This window comes from Halichoerus grypus, chromosome X (genome assembly GCF_964656455.1).
Source record: "Halichoerus grypus chromosome X, mHalGry1.hap1.1, whole genome shotgun sequence".
Taxonomy (NCBI): domain Eukaryota; kingdom Metazoa; phylum Chordata; class Mammalia; order Carnivora; family Phocidae; genus Halichoerus; species Halichoerus grypus.
Window position 1 is genome coordinate 71922507 of NC_135727.1, and position 12853 is coordinate 71935359.

The 12853-nt window shown below is 43.8% G+C and overlaps 1 protein-coding gene across 2 annotated transcripts in view; it reads right to left on the reverse strand.

Moving 5' to 3' along the window:
- Positions 1-5551, reverse strand: part of EDA (ectodysplasin A) — a 414154-nt gene extending 408603 nt beyond the window's left edge. For both annotated transcript variants that reach the window (XM_078065069.1, XM_078065068.1), the window contains exon 1: positions 4988-5551. In XM_078065069.1, the coding sequence (XP_077921195.1) occupies positions 4988-5380 (393 nt within the window). In that variant the 5' untranslated portion in view covers positions 5381-5551. The remainder of the gene's footprint in view (positions 1-4987) is intronic.
- Between the last annotated feature and the right edge of the window lie 7302 nt (positions 5552-12853).

Sequence of the window (12853 nt, forward strand, 5' to 3'; positions counted from 1 at the left end):
ACCAGAAATTCAAGTACATATAAGCAAAAGATATGTATGATAATAGTCATATTATTTATAATAACCCAAACAGAAACAATCCAAACAATCAGTAAAATGAATAAGCTTTAGTATATTCAAACAAGGAAATAATATACAAAAATACAAATAAAAAACTATAGCTTTGTGCAACATGATGGCTATCACATAATGTTGAGAAAATAAAGACTCCCTACAAAATATAGATTGTTTGATTTACATCAAGTTAAAAATAGGTAAAACTAATCTATGATGTTAGAAGTTGAGAAAGTCATTAACTTTGTTGGAGGAAGGTACAGTGATAGGAATGGAGCATAATGTGGGGGTTGTGAAATGCTAGTTCTATTTCTTGACCTGGGTTCTGGTAACATCACTGTGTTCACTGTGTAGTAATTCATCAAATTGTACAAGCATGATTTGTCACCTTTTCTGTATGTATGCAATACTTCAATAGAAAAGTGGGGGAAATAAAAAAAAAAAAAAACGAAGAGCCAAGTACAATAGATAAAGTTGGTCTTCTATGAGGGCCACCCTAAAAGGCAAGGCAAATGGTTTTCTTGGTAATGTTCTTCGGGATTAAATGGCTTCAGAAGCTCTCTATTATAAAGAAATCTTCCCTATAAGGTATTTACAGATAGATTATGGATTATTTTTTCACAAAATCTAAGAGAGAAAGAGGTGAGACTTAAAAACAAACAAAATAAAACATCAAACGATGTACAGAAAGCTTTTTGCACCACTTTAAAGGTAATGTGGTTAGGGCTTCTCTCCATTTCACTTTCTAATAATTCTAGAAACCAATGAAACATTGCCAGTAGAACAATTTGACTCACCTAAGCAAAGCTGATACAGGCTTAGCAAGACCTGAGGAAAGCAGGCTTGTTACATACAGAGAAAATGTCTTTGTTTCCCATGATGATCTCCAAAGGCCCAAAATAATATTTAACTCAACAAGTATTAAAGTACCTTAACTAGCATTGAGTCAGGTACTGTGAAAAAGACAAAAAAAGGAGGCAGATTTCTGAAGAGTTCTATATAAAGACGTAAGAGTTATTAAACCAAAAACAACCATAAGAACTAGAGAATGATCCCAAGACAGGATATGGTGGGTGGGTTGCAGGAGTAGAATTATTGAGGGAGAAAATGGGAGAGGTATAATGGAGTCAGTTGATCAAAAACCTTGAATGTCACACTAAAAACTCTAGAGTTAAACCTATAGGAAAAAAAAAAAAACCTATAGAAAGTTATTTTATCTGGATCCCATTCCACTAAAAAAATTCTTGGATTTAATGACTCCTAGTCATTTTCTTGATCAACCAGCCTTAATAAGTAATGTAAAATCTGTATACACTAATGTTCTATCTAGTTAAACCAAGAGATGTTTTGTGGAAAGATAAAGTTGATTTCTATGTCATCATCTCAAATAATTAGGAACATTTTCCAAATATCCCCAACAGTCCCAAATAAATCCTCATTAATCTACTCATATTTATTTTTCTAAACACTTCCTAAATCTTAGAGTTCCAGTTTAGATTATCTCTTAGGGCAATCATTTGAATGAGATACTACTTTACTTGCCTCTCCTCCATGTCTGGCTGATAGCAGGCTATTTATTGAGCTAAATTGTTAAATTATACCAATATATTAGCCTTATTCATCTCTCTCATGGTTTTGTAGACTTTGATCATATCCCTCCCTCAACCTCTCTCTCTCTCCTGACTGGGGAAAAAAAAACAACTAGAAAATCCCTCTATCCTTTTGATCAATTTAATTGGGTTTCTAGGGACTTTTATCAGCTGTTAGGTTTTTCTTGAGAAGCAGCCACCAGAATTTCCTACATGATTATGGATGCAAATCCACTTTTGATCTTTTACGTGGAAAAGATAAGGGTTTTGTTTTGTCATTGTTTTCAACATCCTTCCTGCTGATGTCTACCATATTATTGGCTTTGAGGACCATAATCACAACTGGGCCAACTTCTTCACAGAATGATCAACAGTGATTTTTTATTTTTTTACTGTAACAATCATATTGTGTACTGTCTGACTCAGAAGTTGGTGAGATGTACCTAGCTCTTTAGATCATCTTCAGTGAGTAGCCGGATAAATCTACAGGTACTCCTCAGCTACTCCAGCTGAAGGAGACAGTTATGATTCCAAAAGGTCTGAGGTGACCCTCTCACTTTTTATCATTAGCAGTGTCCCCACTGGGGAGGCTTTTCTACCAATTCCCCCAGAGCACTTTGCTGATCTTTCTGCTATGTATCCCAACTGCCCTAATTTCTTCTGTATCTTGTTTTAAACGTTTTTAAATTGAGAGATACAAATGAACCTCTTCAGTGATCTCTAGATCCCTTTCTTGAGTCATAACTGAGCCCATCATCTCATAAACATGGGTAGGTTTGTATGACCTTATACAATGAAGTGCCTCTGTTTTGCCTACTTGGTCTCATGAGATCTTTCCGCAATTTAGTCTCATCAGTTTGTCTTTACTCCTTGCAAATAAACTGGTGAGAAACCTGAATGTTCTGCCCATTGAAGGGTGTAATATTTTTATCTTTCTTCCTCTCCATCTAAGAGTTGCTGTAAGAGCAGCTGTTTGTGTTGAAAAACTAAAATATAAAAATGTGACCTACGTGGCCAAATCCCACAAGGCTGTTTACTTCCTTGTTTATGAATCAGAATCTGTCAGCACAACTTAGAATCTTGACTGTCAGCAGATACTGCAATTAAATGTCCCTGCAAAGCCAGCAGAGGGTGCACCAGGGCACTAGAAATTTTACCCAAGATGTAGCAGTATCAATTTAACTCTAATAGCCAACTTTTCCCTTTTTTTGGGGGGGGGGGGGAGTACTAAAACTAATATCCTCAAGAGAAAATAATTTGAATCTGGCTAAAATTCCTTTAAAGTATATTTCAATTCTCCCGAAAGTAATGTTCAGGAAGAGTAAGGAATACATGTTAAACTTAGTCTGGCCAAAATACAGGTGGAGTAAAAGAAATTGATGCAAATCTGAGTCCTCTACATTACAAGAATTGTACTATGGAGCTCCATCCCACTTTTCCCAAAAAGGTTCCAGTAGTTGTATGCTATTGGGGAACAAACGAACTTTCTTGAACTGGGAGTCAAGAGACCAACTTCCCTTCTACTGTTGACCATAGTTATATGACCTTGGACAAATCATTCCCCCCTCCCTCAGGGCCTCTGTGCTATCCAAGGGGATCAAACAAAATGGACTCATAGGGCCCCTCACAATTCTAAAAATCCCTGACTCCAATTGACGCCAGCAAATGTAAAGAGCCAGTATGCTTGTTGCTACTCCTCAAAAAGATTAAAACAGAAGGACAGAAAATAGGGAGCTGTATTTAAACCTAGACAGAACTATTCGAAGTGCTATGCAAACAACAGGCGACTAAATGCCATTGTAGACCTGTGAGAGTCACACACCATCACAGACGCCCTAGAGTGCAGCTGTCCTGCTAATCCTCAGTATATAAACATAGGTCTGTCCATCCTAAATACCAAAAGCTTTGGCTACCATTTGACTAAGGAAGTTCAATTACTTCATCTTTTCACAGAGTATCAATGTTCAGTGGCTAAGTATTTCTACTGGGCATTGTGGGGGCGGGGGTGGATAGATAAAGGGAGCCAGAATCCTAGTTAATTATCATTTAGCTACAGTGTTTAAAGTTTCAAGTATGAGAAGCATGTCTACTGATTCTCTTCTTTGATAAGCTGTTATATAAGTTGGAGTGGGCTAGCAAGACGTTTTTCGGCTCAGTGTAACTTTACAATGCACAATGTAGAATATATGTCAGTCCCAACATTACAGTTTCATCATGAATGAGATGCCAGCTTTGGATAGGTGGTCAAAGAGCACAAATAATGTTTAGCTTATGACAATGACTCTGGATGTGGTAGTAAATATAGAAATCCTGGGCCCCTCATTTCAAGAAACTTATTTACACAACTTGCCCTCTTCCCCAAAAGGAACAAATTCACTATTATTCTCTAGCCACCTCAAAAGGATTCTTGGATGCTTGCTTCTCTTAAATTTCACATGACAAAATATGGCACTTAAGAGAATACTTATTTTAAGTGCACCAGATTTAGTTGAAGACAACTACCAAAGCTACCATAAAGATTGCAAAACAAAACAAAACTGCCCTTGAAAGATTACTCTTGAGTAATTATTCCATCAGTAGATTCCTGTTCTCAAACTAGCAGTAGTGAATAGACTTCACACTCACCCTACCTACCCCCCCCAAAAGAGTCAGAACCGGCATGCAAAGGGTGAGTTTTATTTCCATAGATTTTTTAAATTGCTGTTCAGAAGTTGTCTAGCAAGACGGCATATTTCTACCAGAATTCCACAGGGGCGCTGATCCTCACTAGAACACTGAGGACAACCAGTCTCAAATTGCAGGTAAGTGTGAACAAGCCCACGTTCTGGTCAGCGCACAAGGACCCACGCTGAAAATACGATTAAAAGTTGTTTCAACTGTGGAGCAGTTATTACAGCTGTTTACAGCTCCAACTCCAAAGGAGAGCCTGCTCGTGCTGGCATCAGCTCTGGACACGAAAAAACAAGCACCGCGGGCAGGGAATCTCACCAGGAGCAGAAGGGCCAAGCTGCTGCCGTTAGTCCGCCAGAGGGGCAGCACCCGCACCTCCGCGGCCGGGAGAGCCGCCAACTTTCCCCAAGGCAGCGGGTAGCTGGGGGGCGGCGGGCGCCGGCCAGAGTTCCCAAGTCCAGGGGTCCGGAGAGAGTCTGGGTGAGCTAGACCAGGACCCAGGACAACCTGCCCCGGGGCAACCTCTCCCCGGCTCGCCTGCCCACTCCCTGGTCCGGCCCTGCAACTTGGCTGGAGGTGGCAGAGTCCTCCCCAGGGCCCTGTGGGGGAGGGCCCCCGCCCTGCCCACAAGGGGAGGGGGCCTCCGCCGCCACCGCCCCTCCTAGGTGACTCACCTGGTGCCCGTCCTGGGAGTGTGGGGGGAGTGTGGTTTCTCCCGGTTCCAGCGGCTGCTGCTGAGGTGATGGCTGCCCGAAGTGGCGGGTGATGGGACCGTCAGGGTCGAGGCCACCGGGGCTGCTCAGGGTGCCAGAGGTGCCAGGGGTGCTGGGGCCAAGGCGGGACTCGGCTCCCCGTTCCCGCCGCAACTCGGAGCGCAACTCTAGGTAGCAGCACAACGTCAGCAGGTGGAGGGCCAGCGAGAGGCCAAAGAAACCCAGGAAGAGCCGGCAGCTGTTCCCTTCGCCCGCCCGGGCAGGGGCCCCGCGACAGCCGCAGCCCTGGCTCCCCCGCTCCCGCGGCGCTGCCGTGGGCAGAGGTTCCCTGCGCTCTACCTCGGGGTAGCCCATGGCCTCCGGAGACACCCACTCTCTGAGGCCCTGGAGCCGCCGCGTCTGCCTCAGCCGTTCAGGACCCCTGACAGGCGGCTACTGCCCTGCCATCGGCCGGGGGCTGCAGGGACCCGTTCCAGAGCAACGGAGGCTGGGCAGAACGGAGCAGGGAGCTGCCGCATGTGCAGCTCCACTCCGAGGGGTGGGAAAGGGAGGAGGAGGGGCGGGAGAGAGGGGCGGCTCGGCCCGCGGGGAGAATGAGGGAGGTGGCCCAAGCCGACCCCGCCCCATCCCCCAAGCGGCTGCCTGGACGCCCAACCACCGGCCCGCCAAGCCTTGGCGCCCCGCCCCCTGCCATTCCACCCTGGGCCTCCAGCCACAGGGCGGGGCCTTGGGGGCGTGTGGGTTCCCCCCTCTGCCTGACTGCCCCACCCAGTTCGTCCCGCTTGCGCCTGTCCCAGTTGGTGACCGCCGCTGTCATTCATCCCTGGACTCCGCCCCAATTTAACCCTATAGCGCTTGTACGGGGGCAGGAGAAGGCAAGGAGGGGGAGGCCGAGAAGAATTGGGGAACCTTGGGAAGAAAGTGGAGCAAAGAAAAGGAAACAGAAACTAGAATTAATAGAAATGTTTGCAATTAACTGCAGTTGTTAATAACATCATCCAGTACTTATCTGTTGCTTTCAATCTTCAAAGCGTTTAACAGACGTTAAACTAATTAAAACAGTTCTTGGTTTGGAATGAAACCATGCCTGCTGTGTTTGCAATCCTGTGGCGCGCCAAAAGAAAAAGGAGACCCAGGAGCCTGGGAGCCAAAGGGAGTGAGATTGGGGTGGGACCGAGGCAGCCCCACTCCTAGAGTGAATCTGGGGCCTCAATCTAAATGGCCAAGAAGTGCACCTATGCCAGGTGGAACTGAAGTGATGTTGCCCCACGCAGGTTCGAACAGTCCCCTGAAATTTCTTGATAGATTAATTAATTCAACAAATATGTGTGGGTCCCTTTACAACGCAGCAAGTGCTGTTTGAGATAATCCACAGCCTGTGGAGTTTCTCTTCTGCCTCAGCAACAGGAGTTTAGAGTGAAGAATATCTGCCTTCAATGAGCAAACGGGGAAATTGAGGGCCAGGTGGGGTGCGTTTTTACAAGGGTGGTCCACAGAATGGCCAGGCTACATTGGCATCTCTATTTGCAGGCAACTGTTCTGGCCTCTCAACCCCTCCCCTCCGCTCCCTGGAGTAGTCCCTGGGGGAAGTTCAACAAGTCAGCCAAATGTTCCAGATGAACACTGCTGCAACTGCAGCATCTTCAACAACTGAACCAATGAGAAAAGGGTTCAGAGCAAAAACCAAAAAAAAGGCAAATGTCGGAACAATAGACCCTGAAATGAAGGATGGAAAGGATTAGTTGAGTTACAATCGACAAGAGTTACTAGTCTGAGATTATAGAGAGCCGAATGACCGTAGCAGGGGAAATATGTATGCTTCTTGGTCACTATGTCCTCCTATTCCCATGTTATGAATAATTAGCAGTTTTATTGACTTGTCAAGGGTAGGCCTGAGACCTAGGCTGATGGGAAAGAAGAAAAATAGGGAGATCTAGAAAAGAAGACAAAAGCTGAGAAACAGGGGCGCCTGGGTGGCTCAGTCGTTAAGCGTCTGCCTTCGGCTCAGGTCATGATCCCAGCGTCCTGGGATCGAGCCCCGCATCGGGCTCCCTGCTCCGCAGGAAGCCTGCTTCTCCCTCTCCCACTCCCCCTGCTTGTGTTCCCTCTCTCGCTGTGTCTCTCTCTGTCAAATAAATAAATAAAATTTAAAAAAAAAAGCTGAGAAACAATTAAACAAAAGCAAAGCGTACAGTGGAAAGGTCAGTCCAAAAAGCAGAGGTCATAAACCTTAAATGTATTAGCCACAGCCAACTTTTCCTCCAGACACTTTGTGAATGATCTCAGTGCTTCACAAAGATCTATTTGTCCCCTCATTGGCCCTTTCCTTACCCATGAAGTATAAAGTTTGCGAAGAATATCATCATCATCGCAGATAAGAAAATGTAAAAGAGCACTTACAAGTTAAGCTAATCTCAAGTCCTGCTTGTTCCGTCTAGGAATTCTAGGTGCTTAACCGACTGAGCCACCCAGGCACCCTAGGAATTCTAGGTGCTAGGGGAACTACAGAGCCAACTTATCTTCATTATCACAGCCTAGGATTTTTTTTTAAGATTTTATTTATTCACTTGAGACCAAAAGATACAGAGAGAGAGAAAGCATGAGCAGGGGGAGAGGCAGACGGAGAGGGAGAAGCAGACTCCCCGCGGAGCCAGGAGCTGTGACCCGAAGGCAAAAGCCTAACCATCTGAGCCACCCAGGCGCCCCTCACAGCCTAGGATTATTAGAAAGAATGTTAAACTAGGAGTCAGTAGACCTGACCTTGCCACTGGTTTGCTGGGTCACTCTGATTAAGGCACTGTGCCTTTTGGCCAGTGACTTTTTGGCCAGAAACATTAGTTTCTCCAACTGTAAAATGAGGAATTTGCACTTTAACAGCTATGACATTGTGTTTTATCTGTGTTATCACTGGCTATGTTGGTTTGGTTGTATACACAGTTCAAAGAGACTGCCCCTGGTTTCCTTAAAGTGAAAAGGAAACAGGTAACAGCCATTTCCTGGTAGTGGTGCTCGAGGGCCTTACTGGTCTCAGCTTACCCTCTTCTACCAGGCTTTTTTAACAGCCTGACTGAGACCCTGGGTTGCACCATTGCCCTCAGAAGACTTGCAAGTTGCATTTGACCTAGAACCTCTCTTTGGTTCCCCAGAGGAAGAACATATGTCTTCATATGCAATAGGTATGTGGAAATGGAGCAATCCAGTGAGGAATGTACATGGTTATTTTTTTTTAATTTTATCTATTTATTTGAGAGAGAGAGAGACTCTCTCTGCAGGGAGTCTGCTTCTCTCTTTGCCCCTCACCTGCTCGTGCTCTCTCTTTCTCTCAACATAACATAATAAAAAAATTTTTTTTAAATAAATAAAATGTAGATCCAGTTGAGATTTGAAAATTCATCATTAACACTTTTAGAAAGCGTGTTAACTATTGATATTGATGATTTACAAATAACTATGAAAGTAGAGAATGAAAATAATTTTGAAATAAAAAAATAAAAGTGTTTTGAAGTGTTACTTCAGATAGCTTCTATGCTTCCTTAAATCCCCCATCCCCTACAGCATGGGTCTCAAAATGACAGCCTACAGGCTACATCCAGCAAACAAGATGTGTTGTATTTGGTGCAGAGTTGGCTAAAACTTTGAGTTAAAAAAAAATTAATTGCCAGCATTTAGAAATCAGGACATTTCACATAAAAAAATCAGATTTCCTGCTTCTATCCCTAAAAATAAATCAGAAAACCTGCTAACACTGGATCCATATTCCCATATGGCTACAGTCAGTATAACTAACCCCTTAGAACAATCAAGTTCCACACAGTCATCCCTACGTCCTTCTTCTAGTCTCCATTACTGCCCTTATCACTCATTTACCTTACCTGTCTGGCCCCATGTATTCTAGGAGACAAAATATCAGCTCCTTATCATGACCCATAATCTGCCTTTCCAACCTCATCTCCCACTATCCTACAAGGAACCCATACTCCCACAAAATTAAATTCACTGACAATTCTCACACATCGGCGTCTTTGCACAAACTGGTTTCTTTGCCTGGAATGCTCCCACCTTGGACATCTGATAACTTCCTCAAGAATCGAATCACATATTCCCTCTGGTACAGACCCACAACTCACTCCAAACAGATTGTCCTTTATACTTTCACGGTACCCTGAGCATGTCAATGATATCACTAACCACATTGTATTTTTCTTTTTTCACATGCTTTCTCATCACTAAACTATGAGCTCCCTGATGGTAAGAACCACACCCTTTCCACTTTGGTAGTCCCAGTAACTAGCATAGCACCCACCACATAGTAGGCACCAGTATTGTTTGTCAAATTAACAGGGCATGAATTCTGCTATGGTAACCTAGATTACCTAGAATTCCAAAAAAGGAAATGGGCCAAGGGAGGCCTGCCAGTACCACTTATGAAGCACCTACTGTGTAACACATTATGGAAAGATATAAAGGAAATTGAACCAAATGACAATTGTGTAATTATCCTCTTTTTTGTACTACTCTTGGAGTTGTGGACAACCTAGAAAAGTAAATAACCCATGAATTCAACTATAATTGGTTTGCAGTACTTCACTGGCTTTTTGTCCCTTCAAGTTTACCTTCCTAATTTTGTTTTGTCTGGGCCTAATAGCAAAATAATATAGCTGTCAATGCCTGAATAATAAACATTCAAAACAAGTTGACAACCTCTGTCAGAATATGATAAGGAGTTGGCCAAGGGCTGGTTTTAAATACCTCTTTGCTCTGGTTAATCCACAGAGGGGCACCTGGGTGGCTCAGTCGGTTAAGCGTCTGCCTTCCATCTGCCTTCAGCTCTGGTCATGAACCCGGAGTCCTGGGATCCAGTCCAGCGTCGGGCTCCCTGCTCCACGGGAAGACTGCTTCTCCCTCTCCCACTCCCCCTGCTTGTGTTCCCTCTCTCACCATGTCTCTCAAATAAATAAATAAAATCTTTTTTAAAAAAATCACAGATCTGTACCTCTGAAACAAATAATACATTGTATGTTTAAAAAAAGAAGAAGAAGAAGAGAGCAGGAGGGGAAGAATGAAGGGGGGGAAATCAGAGGGGGAGAAGAACCATGAGAGACAATGGACTCTGAAAAACAAACTGAGGGTTCTAGAGGGGAGGGGGGTGGGAGGATGGGTTAGCCTGGTGATGGGTATTAAAGAGGGCATGTTCTGCATGGAGCACTGGGTGTTTTATGCAAATAATGAATCATGGAACACTACATCAAAAAAAAATAAAGATATGAGTTCAAAAAAAAAAAAAATCTACAGAACAAATCATTGACATAGAAATCACAGAGTTGACTCTCTGACCCACCTGGTGATAAGCAGATACATAGCTGGGGGGGACATGGGCTTAGGACTTGGATCCTGGTTTAAATCTCAGTATATTCACTTGCCAGCTGTGTGACTTAGGACAGATAATTTTTGCCTGTCTTGCAGAGCCTGAGTTTTCTCATCTGTAAAATGGAGATGACAACATGTGTTCTGTGATATAGCTGTGCTTAAATGGGATGCTATATGTCAAAGTGTTTGGCACATAATAAACACACGGTAAATGTTAGTCCCTGTTATATAAGAGACTTCCACCAAAAGGAGATGAGAGGAAAACTACATAACAGTACTCAAGAACATGTAAAAATGCAGAAAAGCATCCACATGCTTTGCCCTTGCCAAATGCCTGCCCCCTTCTTTTTGCATTCTTCAAGTTGAGATAGGACCCTTATGTTCCCATCACCCTCTCCTGAACTCTTGATTCATGTATCATGTATCCCAACTTCCTCCTCTCCATTTTCACTTGGATATCTAATAGACATCTTAAACTCAACATAACCAAACCCAAAGCTTTTCTCCCCTAAAATGTACTTATCCCTTGGTCTTGTGCATCTCAGCAAATGGCAAGTCCATCCTCCCACTGCTCAAGACAAACACTGTGAAGTTATCCTTGAATCGCCCCCTCTCTTTTTTTTTAGAGAGATAGAGTGGGGGGGAGGGGCAGAGAGAGAGAGAGAGAATCCCAAGCAGGCTCCACACCTAGTGTGGAGCCTGACAGGGGGCTTTATCTCACGACCCTGAGATCAGGACCTGAGCCGAAATCAAGAGTTGGATGCTTAACCAACTGAGCTACCCAGGCGCCCCTTGAATCCTCTCTTCTTTGAACACCTCACATCCAATCTGTCAGCAAATGCTGTCAGTTCTGCCTTCAAAATATACCTAGGGCGTGCCTGGCTGGCTCATTCAGTAGAGCATGTGACTCTTGATCTTGGGGTCATGAGTTGAGCCCCACATTGGGGGTAGAGGTTACTTAAACAACAACAACAACAAAAACAAAATATACATAGAACCTGACCATTTCTCACTACCTCCCCGTCACCACTGTCATCCAAGCTCCCATGCTCTCTCACTGGATTACTACTTTAGCTCTCTCCCAGGTCTCCATGCTTCTTGCTTTTTCCTTGCCACCCTATACTCTATTCTCTACACTGTAGTCAGAGGCTTTCTGGTTAAAATGTTAAGTCAGAGCCTATCAATCCTCTGTTCCAAATCCTCCAATGGCTCCCCATCTCCTTCAGAGTCCCTGCCTTGGCCCTATATGATGTGATTGATGGCCACCTACTGGGTTCCTCTCCTGCTACTCTTCTTGCATTCTGCTCCAGACACATTGATCTTTTTGCTGTTCCTTGAACTTGCAAAGCATGCTCCCACATAAGGGTCTGTTTACTTGTCTTTCCTTCTGCCTGGAATGTTATTCTCCCAGATAGCTACATGACTTCTCCCTTACTTCTTCCAGGTCTCTTCTTAGGTGTCACCTTATCAGAGAACCTTTCCTTGACTAATTTCCCATCACTCTCTGTCTCCTTCCTTTGTTATGTTTTCCTTCCTAGCACTTATCACCCTCTGACATATTATATATGTATTTGCTTATTGTGTGACTCCCCTGAAGTCACAGCTAGGCTTTGCCCATGAGGGCAAAGAATTTTGTCTGTTTTTGTTCACTGTTTTATTAAGCCAAGAACAGTACCAAACACATAATAGAAGCACAGTAAATGTTGATGGAATGACTTCATCCCCTAGTGGAGTAAGAGAAAGGAGACAGGAGGAATGGTCAGATGTGTTACTGCATAGGCAAGGACTTTTCTTCCAGCATAGTAAAGCAGAAAGAATAGCTCTCTCATTGTATATGAGGCAACCTCCCCCAGAGAAAGACATGCAAAAGGCCACGCAACTAACTAGAGGGGGTGGGTAAAGAAGGAAAGGAACATTGATTGAATATTTATCTCCTATGTGCTAGCCTTGCTCATTAACTTCTGTGGGAAGTTAGTATTACGAACATTTCACAGATGAGGAAACTGAGGCATTTAAGAGACAGGTTAGATGACTGGCCCAAATTCATATAGCCACTACGTGATAGTCTGAATTCAAAATCCAAGTCTGACTGGCTCAAAAATTCCACATTCTGTTCTCAAACTTATCTCCCAACTACCAACAGATCCAAAATTCAGCCTCATAGAGCTAGACATGCAGACACTGTGAGATTCCTGGAGTGGCAGAGTGATAAACCAGCTGGAAGTCAGTTTCTTCTCCTCCCAGCCTGGCTGCTGCTGACACCATCCTTTTGCCCCAACTCTAGGGCTACTGTGTATACTATGATTAGATGAATGTGCTTAAATGTGGGCCTATCAGGTCATTTTTCTGTACAGTAACCCTTAATAATTTCCCCTTGACTATTTAACAGTAACCTAACTTCTTATCCTAACATCCAAGGCCCTCCAATCTGGCTAGATTGAAACTACCATTTCAGCCATG